Source organism: Chrysochloris asiatica, unplaced genomic scaffold (genome assembly GCF_000296735.1).
Source record: "Chrysochloris asiatica unplaced genomic scaffold, ChrAsi1.0 scaffold00249, whole genome shotgun sequence".
Lineage (NCBI taxonomy): Eukaryota > Metazoa > Chordata > Mammalia > Afrosoricida > Chrysochloridae > Chrysochloris > Chrysochloris asiatica.
In genome coordinates, this window is record NW_006408767.1 from 3,659,660 (window position 1) to 3,672,807 (window position 13,148).

The window sequence follows — 13,148 nt, forward strand, 5'->3', positions numbered from 1 at the left end:
AATTTGGTTCTGATCCTAGCCTGAGGCCTGCCTGTTCGTCAGGTGGGGGAAGCAGCCAGGGGCTGGTAGGCTGCTGAGGCACCATGGCTGACACCAGGAAGGCCAGGTACACAGGGGCCAGCTGATGAAAGAGCTAATAACTTCCCTCCACCGTCCAGATCCTCAGGCCACCTAGTTTGTCTCTCTCCCTCCACCAAGTTTGCCTTCTCCTGCCAGGGCCTTGGGTGCTACCTGGGGTCCCCATTCTCTTCCTTCTTGCTCTTTGTTCTGTTCGGACTCTGGGGTCAGCCTTGGTTCTGCCTCTTGCACTAGCCCAGCACAGCACTGGTCCCTGACAGTCTGCCTTCACCGCTTCCTAGCTTCATTCTCAAGCCTTCCTTTCAGGACATTTGGCCCAAGTGGTGACCCCTCAGGCATCTGCAGGCTCATTTGGGAACTCTACCTAGTCAGGGGCTGGCCCATCTTCCCATTGCCCTCTCCTTTCAGATCGCCTCAGCATGGCCCCTGGCGCTGCCAGCGTGGTGATTCTGGGCCCAGGCTCTGAGAGGGCACTGGATGACTCTCCTGTTGCAGGACCCTGCCACCTATGACTCCAGCCCTACAGCACCCACCCGCCGTGGTACAGGTAGGCATGTTCTCTCCCCACCAGCTAGGATAGGAGCAGGCTGCTCCCAGTCAGCCCTCAGCCACATTGCATGGCACACTTTGGGCACTGTAGCCCAAGCTGGACTTCGGGCTCATAGCAGTGCTTCTCCATACCCCTTCCATAGCTGGAGACTGCTGGCATCTGCCATTCAGCCCCCTGATCCCTTCCTTGCTCTACCTCTTGCTGAATGTTCCCCTGCTTCCTATTTCCCTAGACCTCTCAAAGCCACTCTAAGGTTTTGGTTCCCATGAAAACTGTGTGGGTACCATTTCCTCCTATCCTACATGTATCTGGTACACACACACACACATCCTCTGTGCGTGCATGTGCACACATGAATATACTTCATATGTACACATGCAGTCTGCTAGCTGGAGGGAACCAGCCGACCCCTTGCCTTACTTAAGCTCTAGAAACTTATGCCCCCACTATCACTTTGGTGACCCTCTAGAAGCCTTCCAGGGCACCAGTAGAGGGATTATTCTAGCAGGAGGGGATGAGGTGACAGCCTGTTGTATGAACTCTGGTAGGGGATAGCACTACATGGCCACCGGCAGTCCTGTAGCTAGAGTGCTCCCAGGTCCTGTACACACAACCCTCTCCTGAGCCCCCTCCCCTCTGCCAAGTGAGCTGAGGATGTTTGGCTAGTCCCAGATCAACGCCCTTGACATGGGTGAGCCACTGCCCTTGAGCCAGCCCCATTAAGCTGTGGGAGAGGTTGAAGCCTGGGGTCTTACCTGGGCTCTGCCTCTGACCACCCTCACTGTCTGTAGAACTGATGTCTAGCTGGAGAGCAGACTCAGCAACCCCAGAGAGGAGACCCTATGACAGGCCGTGCAGGCCTAGGGGTCTGAGAAAAGGGTAACAGGACCAACTTGTTAAAATGGGCAGAATGAGAGAGTGCCTTCTCAGCTTTCCCTTCCCCAACAGGGCAGAGGAATGATCCTCCTGCCTGGGCTGCTCTGAAGGGGTGGGCAGAGGTGAATACTGGTGATACTGGTTCTAGAGTACCCTGGTCCTGGGGGTGAGGTGATGAGGACTAAGGTGTAGGGCATGTTCACATGCACTTGGTCTGCACTCAGCACTTGTAGGTTGCCAGTGGGGAGCCTGTGCTGACTCTGGATGGCTCAGACCGGATGCTGACAAGCACACACACACACCAGTCTAGACAAGACCCTGCTGGGCGGGCATAGGCAGGCAGCAGCTATAGGCTGTCTCTACCTGTGGGTGATAGCACGTGAGTGCTTGACCTTGGTGAGCATTGAATAGCAAGGTTATGAGCAGGAGCTATCACTGGAATGGAACACTGGGAGGAGGCTAAACTGGAGTGTCATGGGGTGAGCCAATGGCCTACGGTTTTGGCTGGATTCTGAGCCTTCTTGGCTTGTAGCAAAAGGCCAGTCCAAGGCAACAGCCTGCTTCCAGTGGAGCTAAGCCAAGCACTACCTTGTGGAAAGCAGGCTGCCTGACCCCTCTGCCATGTCCCTTGCTGCTGAGAGATATGGGGACCCTTGGTCACTCCTAAGGGACTGAGTTGGTTGCTTCAGCCTCACCCACTCTTGGGACAACACATGCTGTTGGTTTGCTCCCCAAGGTATGAAACACACTTGTTTGGGGACCTAAACTTCCACCCGGAGGCTTTGAGAATGAGTCTCCTGAGCACTACCCACTCCTTTGTTTACTGAAATTGACAAAACCTGCGTGGTCTTCCATGTTAGCCTTCTCTCCAGATTGAGGCCGTTCGCAAAAACACATCTAATGGGTAAATCAGAACATAGGGAGAGTTGTTGTTAAGTGCCGTCGAGTCAGTACCGACCCATAATGACCCTGTATAGGGTTTCCGAGGACCAGCTGGTGAGCTTGAACCACCGACCCTGAGGTTCAAAATGCAGACCCTGAGGTGCTGCTAAAGCTATAGCAGTGGTACTCTGAGTCACACTTTCCGTAAGACAAAAGTCAGACACTTGCTTTCAGGGGATGCTGTGTCACGGTAAGTGACAACCTCAACAATACCACAACTTCCTAGTGCTACAACAAGACCAAACTGTACTCTTCAGATGTACATATTGAGGATTTTGCTTAATCTAAAGATAAAATCTAGAGGAACGTGTAGCTTACCTTCAGGAAATACTTTGTATTAATATTTACAACAAAGCATCATAAATATCAGGCAGGAGGAAGGTTTATTTAAAATCAGGAATTAAACACAAAGTCCCATTCTGGGGGTGGAGTAACATCCTCATGTGAAAATAAAGAACAGAATGCCCATGGGCTATCCAGTGCAAAGTCCTCCTCCTGAGCCCACTGGGAACTGGACACAGAGGTCAGAGATGTGTCCATCAGCTCTACTGTAAAGAAAGCTGGACTGAAGAAAGTGGCTCAGACCCGAGGTTCAAATGCAGGCACTAACCTGGACCTACTTACCTGGTCATGGAGGCTTGCCCAAAAAAGAAGACAGGTCATGGAAACCGCCCTGTCAACTTGGTAGCCTGACCCGAGTAAAGAACTTGTTCCATAGATGTCAGACCCTCAGACCCCAGCAGACAGACCTTACAACTTCTTCCCAAGAGGAAGGGGATGGGGAGAGGGGCCCAAGTAGGATTCCAGAGCCCTTCACTCCTGGGGAACAGAAGCGCCCTTTGGACACACACAGGTAAGAGAAGCACAGAGTAGGATGGAGTTTGCTGCTGCTCAAACCCCAAACCTGGAAATGACCTTGGTCACCACTCTTCTCCACTTCCCCACATCTCAACACTCACCACTTGGTTCTATTTCCTAAGCATTTTTCACCTCCCTCCACCTGGCTCTCCACCAGTCTTCTGCCTGCAGATATGATGGCACCTGGCTAGATGCCCACATTGGTTATCACCCCACCCACCTGGGCAACAAGAACAAGGGTCTGGAAACACTAACAGACCTCTCAGACTGACATTTCCCCTTCCCTTTCACCCAGGGTCTTCACATGGCTATCCCTTTGCCCTGCAGCCCTTGCCAGCTCCCTTCACCTGACTGATTATGTTCCTCCTCTTGATTTAACCCTTAAACTCCATTTCTTCAAGGGAGGCCTTTTCCTCATGCCTGGTTAAGCTTTAAGTTCCATTCTCTGTCCTACTGTTGTGAAGTACCATTGAGTCCGTTCTGACTCATAGCAACCCTGTATACGGTTTCCAAGGAGCCACTGGTTGGTTTCAAGCACCAAGTCTGTGGTTAGCTGTCCAGGATTCCCTCTGTCCTGTAGCACTTACTAAAAGTTTGATTGAAATATTTCATTGTATCATCCCGTAAAGACAAGAACTGCATCTCTTGTATTCAGCACAGAATGTAAAGAAATGAGGGTGGGTGGGGAGAAGACGTGACCCTGATTCTAAAATGAGTCTAGGTCCCTCTTTGTGCTGTTCACTCTCACCCTCTGACATCACAACCACCAAGGATGTGTTTTTTTGCCTGCCAGTCTGTCCTGCTGACACCTAGGCTGGGTCACACAGGTCCTCTTGTTCATGCCTTGCATGTCTCTCCCTTGAACTTCCCCAAAGGAAGGAGCTCAGCATTTTTAAGGAAGCTCGTTTCACTTTTAATTGCTGTGGGGTACTTCACTAATTGAAATGGTTCATGCCCTTGGCTACTAACCAAAAGACTAGAGGATCGAGTCTACCCAGAAGCACCTCAGAAGAAAGGTCTGGCAATCTACTTCCCAAAAGTGAGCCACTGAAAATCCTATGATGTACGGTGACACACACAGGGTCACCAGGAGTCGGAATTGACTCAATAGCAACTGATATGATGTGGTATGTTGAGGGGTCTTCCTCCCTGTGGCTGTGCCCTTTGGACTCCTAGGGAATACTCCCTTTGTGCTCTGTATGGTAGACCTCCAGACCTGGGATGTGGTTGTCCCATATCCTGGCATCTACCCTCAGGAATACCCAGCACTCTTTCCTACAAAGATTCCTCACCAGAGGGGAACAAGGCCCCACTGTGGTATAGTTACCCAGGTTTTGGAGCCACAGAGACCTGGGTTGGGAGTTCAGCCTTGCAGCTTACCAGGTTTGATAGTTAGGGCTATGATGGCTAGGGAGGAGCCACCCAGTTCTGTGAGCCTCCCTGTCTCTATGTGAGGTGGAACAGAATGCCTTCCTCTGAAGACTCAGTGAGAAGATGGCCACAAAGCACTATATGCCCAGCACATAGGGACTGTCTGAGAGCGCCAGGTGTCACTGGTCATCTGCTGCAGGTGTAGTCTAATGACCCCAGGCCCCAGCCTGTTTCTCATGGTCTGGAATCCATTGAAAGCCCAGGGCCTGTCTGCCTACAATGGAGCAGTTCATTTTTCCTGTGAACCAAAATGCCAAGTTAGTGTAGCCATCTATCCAGCCAACCATCTACTCCCTAACCAGTTTGATGCAATCTCCATATGTGAAAGACTTGCCTTCTTGGCTTTTAATAAAGTTTTTAGTTGAACAAATTTAGTTGAAAAAAGTCAACACCTGAGTCTGCAGCAGAGGATGAGAGGCAGTGGGCTCAGAACTGATGCCAGCCAGGGGCACTGAGGCACTGAACAGGGTGAAGCTGAAAGGATAGGCAGAGCTCCACATCGGTCAGCCCTGCAGGCCCTGGCAAGGAGTTTGGATTTTTTTTTTTTTAACTTATTTGTAGTTGAGTGAAGGTTTACAGAGCAGATCATCAGTTTCACATTCAATAAATCCTACACTTTGTTTGAATGCAGTCCACTCAATGTAATGCCATTTATCCCACTTCTCCTCCGTGTTTCCATTCCTCCTTTATCCATCTTTCTGAATGTTGTCCTTAGGTGAATGCAACCCTTTTGCTCTTGAATGATTGACCATTCTATGGTGTGCATAGCTCACTAGTGTTGTTGACCCTTCCTCATGTACCTATCTACTGCTTGGCTGAAAAGTGAGCCATCAGAGTGAGTTCAGGTCTAGACCTGAAGAGTGACAAAAGGCCATAATATCAGGGGTCTCAGCAGTCTCCTCCTGACCAGCAAGCCTGGTCTTCTTTATGATTTTGGTTTTGTTCCACATTTTCTCCCACTCTATCCAGGACTGACCTTCTAATGTGATCCCGTTCAGAGCAATTGGTACTGGTAGCCAGGCACCATCCAGTTATTTTGGTCTCAGGATCTTGGAGACTGATGTTCACGTGTTCCATTAGTCCATTGGACTATTTGTTTCCAAGCATCTTCCATTTTCATCACTCTTCCTTCTTGTAGACAGGGAGAGACCAATAGTTGCAACTTAGATAGCCTCTCATGAACTTTTAAACCCCTGTTGCTACTCACCAAAGTAGGATGTAGAATATTGTCTTTGTGGACTACATTATGTCAATTAACCATGGTGTCCTCTGAGACTATGATCCTGAGTCCCCAGGCTCAACAGTTCATTCCATCAAGGTATTTAGTAATATATCTAAGAAGTTTTCACAATTTTGCCCACCCCCCATATGCTCCACCACATTCATGGACATGTTTGCAACAAACGTAAATACCCATGAAGAAATACCCTGTATTAAACTTCTTTATATTTGTGGCTATACTCCCACTCTCCCAATAACATCACTGTTATTGCAGGACTGTATATATAACAGTATTTACTGCTGTTGCCTTTAACTCTTGAAGGGAGTTTGGATTTTATTAGTACAGTGAAATATTTGATTGAAATATTTCAGTGAAATATCAGTGAAAACCATTGTCCGATTTTAAGCAAGGCTATACCATGGTCTTGCTGTTGTTAGGTGCCATTGAGTCAGTTCTGACTCATAGTGACCCTAAGCACAACAGAACAAAACACTACCCAGTCCTGCACTAGCCTCACAATTGTTATGTTTGAGCCCATTGCTGCTGCCACTGTGCCAATCCATCTTGTTGGGGGCCTTCATCTTTTTCACTGGCCCTCCATAATGTCTTCTAGGGACTGATCCCTCCTGATAACATATCTGAAGTATGAGAGACAAAGTCTCACCATCCTGGCTTCTAAGGAACATTCTGGTTACACTTCTCCTAAGACAGATTTGTTTCTTCTTCTGGCAATCCATGGTACTTTTAATATTCTCCTCCAACACTATAACTCAAACATAGCAATTCTTCTGTGATCTTCCTTATTCACTGTCCAGCTTTCACATGTATATGAGGCAATTGAAAATATCATGACTTGAGTCAGGGCTACCTTAGTCTTCACAGTGAAAACTTTGCTCTTTAACGCTTTAAAGAGCTCTTTGGCTGTAGATTTGCCTAATGCAATCCATCATTTGATTTCTTGACTGCTGCTTCCACAAGTGTTGATTATGGATCATAAGAACATTTTGAAAAGCCATCACCCTGGCTGAGGTATGGAGAACAAGTTGGAGAGACAAAGGGTAGAGAACAAGGTGAGACCATCATTTCCAGAAAGAGATGGTGGTGGCTTGGAAAGGATACTGGCAGGGGAACCACTACTAAATGGATTCTAGAGTGAATTTAGAGGACGAACCAGCAAAGCTTGCCTATGGAGTGAATATAAGGGACAAGAAAGAGGAGGGTGTTAATGATACCTACAGGACAATGTAGAAAATGTCGAGGGTCTGGAATGGACCCAGGGAATCCATGGATGGAGTAACTGAGTGGAGAGGAAGGGAGACCAGCACCCCTGGCAGTGGGAACCTGGGCATAGAGCTGGCTTTAGGGGTGTGCGTGAGTGTTGGGGAGACCACGAGGAGGGCAATTTGACAGCAATGATGGTGCTGACAGACATGCAGGACACTACTAGAGCCTTTCTTCCTCCTTCTCTTGTTATTCAGTCTAGCCAATGGTTCCAGCCAGGACCCTGGAAGGTGGTGGCCAGGTGTGTCTGGGACACTCCTTTTCCTCCTGGCATACCGGCTTTGGAACAGACTGCCTTTGTAGAAATCTCACACTGCTCCCTGCCAGTTGCCACCTTGGGAAGGTCATTTCTGCCCTGGCCTCTATCCCCTTACCTGTCAGATGACATTAATAACTGTACTTGCCTCACAGGTGGTGGTAAGGATGAAGTGAGTGGCTATGAAACGTGTGGAATGAGCAGTACCAGGCATAAGTAAGTGCTGCAGGTGTTAGCAGTTTAATCTCGTAGTTCCCCAGATCCATACTGCCCTTCCCATCAAGATGAAACAAGGAGCGTGACCCATAGCCGGCAGCTCCACCTATACGCCTCTTTCTCAGGCAGTCTTGTCTAGGACACATCCATACCACCCTCTTAGGGATCCCTCCCCTCCCCCAGCACGCACCTGCGCACTCCCCGCCACAAAACTTTCTCCACCACCACGAAGTCCACCATGAAGTCCTTGAGGTTGGAGCAAGTCCTGTATAGAATCACTAGTGCTTCACAGAATCAGCCTGCATTCATGACGACCCCATGTGTGTATCAGAATAGAAGTGTACTCCATAGGGTTTTCAGTGGCTGATTTTCAAGGTTGTTGCTAAGTGCCATTAAGTCGGTTCCCACTCATATCAACCCTATATAGGGTTTCCAAGGAGCGGTTGGTGAGTTTGAACCGCTGACCTTGCAGTTCAAATTGACCTTGCGGTCCAGTGCTTTTATCCCACAGTGCCACACCAGGACGCCACGATTTTCAAAGTAGATGGAACTTTTTGATGGCTTGAAACTCCAGTCTATTAGCAACCAAGCACTTAATTATTTGTCCCACCAGGGATTCTGGTCGCCAATCAGGGGCTCAATTGCTGTGTTGGAGAAGCAAAGAGGAAGAGGGTCTCACTCTTCCCTCAGAGGTCTCTATCAGCAGTTCTCCAAACTATCAGCGTTTCTAGGCCCAACAAATGGCCTCACACATCCTTCTCAGCTTGTCTGGTTGATTAATGACCTGTCGTGGCTCCCAAGTTTCTCCTGTCTCCCCTTTTCCACAACCCCCTGACAGGTTTCTGTACCTCAGACTTGTAACATCCTGACCCACACTGCACCCACCCTTGTGCCAATTGTGTCTGTTCTCTGACCTAGGAAACTTCCACAAAATTATCAGCAAAGTCATACACAAACTTAGAATGATACTGTTGCTAGCATTCCTTGGGTAACATGAACTCAAACTCTCAACATTCTTCAGCTTTCAGAAGCATGCTGGAAACCTGGAGTTGACTGAAAGTGAGCTCTCTTCACCTACATCTTTGATCTTATCTGTGTACCTACTACCTACCATGTGCCAGTACTTGAGATTTACAAGGGAGTGGCAGTGGTGGTGGCTGTGTACCATGGAGTCAGTTCCAATTCACAAGACCCTGCATAGGGTTTCCGAAGCTATAAATCTTTACAGGAGTAGAAAGCCTCACCTTTCACCCGTGGAATGGCTGGTAGTTTTGAACTGCCGACCTTGAGGTTAGCAGCCCAATTCAGAGCCACTACACTACCAGAGCTCCTTTATAAGGGAGTTGTTGTTGTTGTTGTTGTTGTTGTTGTTAAGTGCCATCAAGTCGATTCTGACCCATAGCGACCCTGTATAGGGTTTCCAAGGAGCAGCTGATGAGCTTGAGCCACTGCCCTTGCAGTTCAAATGACTTTGCCATCTGACACATTAGCCCACAGCGCCACATAAGGGAGTAAAAAGTATAAAAACTCTGCCCTTTTGGAGTTTACATTCTAGTATGAGAAGAGAGAAGTTAAATACAAACATAATAAATAAGCAAATTATGTAGAATGGTGGATGGTACACAGCACTATAGGAAAACTTGAGCAGACTAAAAGAGAGAAGGGTTGTAAAGGAGAGAAGAAGGCTGTAGTTTTAAATAGGGTAAACATTGAAAGGTGACATCTAAACAGAGGCTTCAGAAATGTGAGGGAGTTTGCTGTGTGAAAGAGCATTCCAAGCAAAGGCAACAGCAAGGGTGAGGCCCTAAAGCTGGAGAGCACAGACTAGGCCAGGCTGGAGCCAAAGCCAGAGTGAGGGGCGTGGTAGGAGATGAGGGCAAAGAAGTGGCACAGGATGTGGGCTTTTAGGACCTCGCCTTTCACTCTGAATAACATTGGGAGCTTGGGAGTGTTTGAGCCAAGATCTGACTCACTTTTTCAAAAGATTACTCTGGTTGCTATGTGGAGACAGGCTCTTAAAGGGTAAGGTGGAAAGCAGGCTTTTTAGTATTTGTGGCTAGGATTAGGCTGGTAACAGAGAAGTTGGTGAGGAGGGCTTAGATTCTGGATCTAAGCTGTTGTGAAGATGGGGTAAACAGGTTTTGCTTTCAGATTGGATGTGGGTTGTGAGAGAATGAAAGGATTACAGGATGATCCCAAGGTTGGGGGCCTGAGCGATTGAAAGGAAGGAGAAGATTGTTGGAGTTTCATTTGAGCCTTTTTCTTCTTTTTGAAATACATTTCAAAGATCCAGGTAGACATGTTGAGTTGTTAGGGTGCCTTTGAGTTGATTCCAGCTCATAGAGACTTTATGTTCAACAGAAGGAAACTCTGTCCAGTCCTGTGTCATCCTCATAATTCTTGTTACATTTTAGCCCAATGTTTTTGTCACTGTGGTCAGTCCATTTCTTTGGGGTCTCCCTCTTTTTCAATGACCCTTCATTTTACCAAGCTTGATATCCTTCTCTAGGGACTGTCCCCTCCTGATAACATGTCTAATGTATGAGAGGCATGTTATCTCTTATGTCTTGCCATCTTGGCTTCTAAGGAGCGTTCTGGCTACACTTCTTCAAGACAAATTTGTGTATTCTTTTGGGAGTCCATTGTACTTTCCATATTCTTCTCCAAAACCATAACTCATATGCATTGATTCTTCTCCTATCTTCCTTATTTACTTTCCAACTTTCGCATGCATATGAGATGATTGAAAATACCATGATTTGGATCAGGGACACCTTGACCACTTTACTAAGGTCTTTCGCAGCAGCTTTCTTTAATGCAACACATTGTGTGATTTCTTGACTGTTTGACATGTTGAGTAGACAGTTGGGTATCTGAAGTAAGGATCAAGAGACAGGGCTGGACTGGAGGAAAAGTCTGGAAGTTGTCCACATATGTTGTTGTTGTTGTTAAGTGCCATGGAGTCAGTTCTGACTTATAGTGATCCTATACATGGTTTTCGAGGAGCGGCTGGTAGGTTTGAACTGCTGACTTTTTGAATGTTATTGTTGTTGTTAAGTACCATCAAGTCGATTCTGACCCATAGCAACCCTGTATAGGGTTTCCAAGGAGCAGCTGGTGAGCTTGAACCACTGACCTTGCAGTTCAAACGGCTTTACAGTCTGGCACAGTAACCCACAGCGCCACACAAGGACTCCAAGGTTTTTGAGGAGCGGCTGGTAGGTTTGAACTGCTGACTTTTGGGATAGCAGTCCAGTATTTATCCTACAGCACCACACCAGGACATCTATATATTCACATACAGATGGTGTTTAAAACTATGCCATTGAATGAGACCACCAAGGCAGTGAGTGTGGGGCAGGGAGGAAGGCCCAGGTATGAAGCTATGGGAAGAAGAGAGCTAGACAACAATGGGAATTGAGATGAGGCTGTCAAGAAGGTGAAAGAAGACATGAGAAGGGAGTGTTCTATGCATGTAGTAGGGGAACTGCTTCATAGAGAAGGATTGTCAAAAGTGAAAGAACTTAGAATGAGGTGCTGCATTTGGCAGCATGGGAATCACCAGTCAGACAGACATCCACTTGGACGGAAGACAACGCTTTAGAGAAGTTTTGTTGCAACCATAGTAATAACCAATGGGATATGTAGAGTACGTTTTTTCTAGATGGAAAAACAACTTTGTGTGTGTGTTGACAGGATAACACATTAGAGAGAAAAACCGATGGTATGATCATGAAGGAATGATGGTCATGTGGGGCAGTGTCATCAAGTATGTGAGGGGATCAGGGGAGAACAGACCGTCTGTAGTAACAGGTTCCTTATGGTTGATAGTAAGTAGAGGTAGAGGGAGCCTCTAAAAGTTCTGAAATTTTTGTTTCTTCAGCAAAGTAGGAAGTGAGGTCACAGCCGGGAGTGCTGATGGGGAGGAGGTGCTAGAGGCTGGAGGAGAGAGAAGATGTGGAAAATTCCTGTGTGGGAGCTGGAGCCGGAATGGATGTTAATGGACTTTGGAAATACAAGTAGAATGTGTTGTGAGACACCTGAGGACCAGTGGAAGTCCTTGATCATGCATTCACAGTGAGGCTAGGCAGGGTGGCTGCGTGGTTTTCACCAGCCACATCCAGTTGCACTGGTACTATGAGGGAATTGGTAAAGCTGTATTTAACCCTGAAGTAAGGGAGATGAATGAAAGCAGAGCAAGCAAGCCAAGAGAATATGCAAGGGCAAGGGTGGGGTGAGGGGTGCAGACTCCAGTGGAGTTCGCAGCCCTTAGGAGTATCAGGGAACAAGCTGGAAACAAAGGAGATGGTAGCCAGAGACTGAGATGGGGGTGTCATTGCTGGAACTAGCAGGATCAAAGAGATGATCTTGGGACTCAGTGCTGAGGAAAAGTGGAGAAGTTGTCACACATTTCTGAGAAGGGATCATCTGTGTAAATGCTGAGGATCAGCAAGCGGTAAGACAGCATCATGCCAGCGCCATAAGCTGTGAGCCATGAGGGGAGCAGGAGGAAAGTGTTTGAGTCCAAACTCGACTTTATAGGGACACAGAGCTATTGTTCACCTGCCTGCTGTAGGGCCCTGGTGACTCCAAGGTAAGCTATTGTCCCAACCTGCAAGGATCTGAGGGACATTGGTAAGAATCCCACAAAGGTGTGTGTACCTGAAAAAGAGCAGAGCAGTTAGGGAGGGATGTGTGGGGAAGAGGGAGGAGATGAGGTATCCCAGAAGCCTTCACAGAGAATCTGGTGCTGATCACAAGAGCAGAGCCACTGCCTGCTGTGTACCAGCCCATGAGTATCTTCTGTACCTGATTCTTTGTGTCTCTGCTCTCTGGCTCTCCTCCCCTCCCCCGTCGTCTGACTTGTTTCCTGTCTGTATCTTATGGAGTCACTGGATTTCAGAGTGGAAAGGGGCCTCAGAATTCTCTGACCCTGAGGAAGTTGAGGAACAGGTATCCTCCCTTGTCTTTGTTGATGCTTCCTTCTGTTGATATTTGTCATTCCTTCTGTGTGTTTGCAAAACTGACACAGAAAGGCAAAGTCACATGGAGACAGGTAGCTCTAATAGCAGCAGAGGGAGCCCCCCCCCCACTTCCCCAGAACATTCTCACATGAAGAATAGGGAGGCAGGGCTCTGGGGAGAGTGGGGTGGGGGTCCAGATGTGACCTGATGTCCCTTCACTCTTCTCTGGAGCCTGGGCAGAATCCTAAAGTCTAGCCAGAGTGCCTTGAGATTAGGGTTGGAGAAGGCAGGTCATGGGCATGCCCTGGGATTTAGTGATTGGGGCCAGGTCCTAGTGTTCCTGAGAACACAGAAATGGCAGGGGTCTTTCATCAGCCTAAGAGCTTAGCACAGTTTCTCTCTCCTCTCCTCTCTTTCTCTCTCTCTCTCTCTCTCTCTCTCTCTCTCTCTCTCTCTCTCTCTCTCTCTCTCTCT

At 47.9% G+C, this 13,148-nt stretch overlaps 1 protein-coding gene across 1 annotated transcript in view; it reads left to right on the plus strand.

The window, feature by feature from the left end:
* The first annotated feature begins 453 nt into the window (after nucleotides 1–453).
* The window catches only part of SMARCD3 (SWI/SNF related, matrix associated, actin dependent regulator of chromatin, subfamily d, member 3), a 26,062-nt gene continuing 13,367 nt past the window's right edge, over nucleotides 454–13,148 (plus strand). Inside the window, exon 1 of the mRNA XM_006873675.1 lies at nucleotides 454–625. Within this exon, the coding sequence (XP_006873737.1) occupies nucleotides 587–625 (39 nt within the window). The 5' untranslated portion in view covers nucleotides 454–586. The remainder of the gene's footprint in view (nucleotides 626–13,148) is intronic.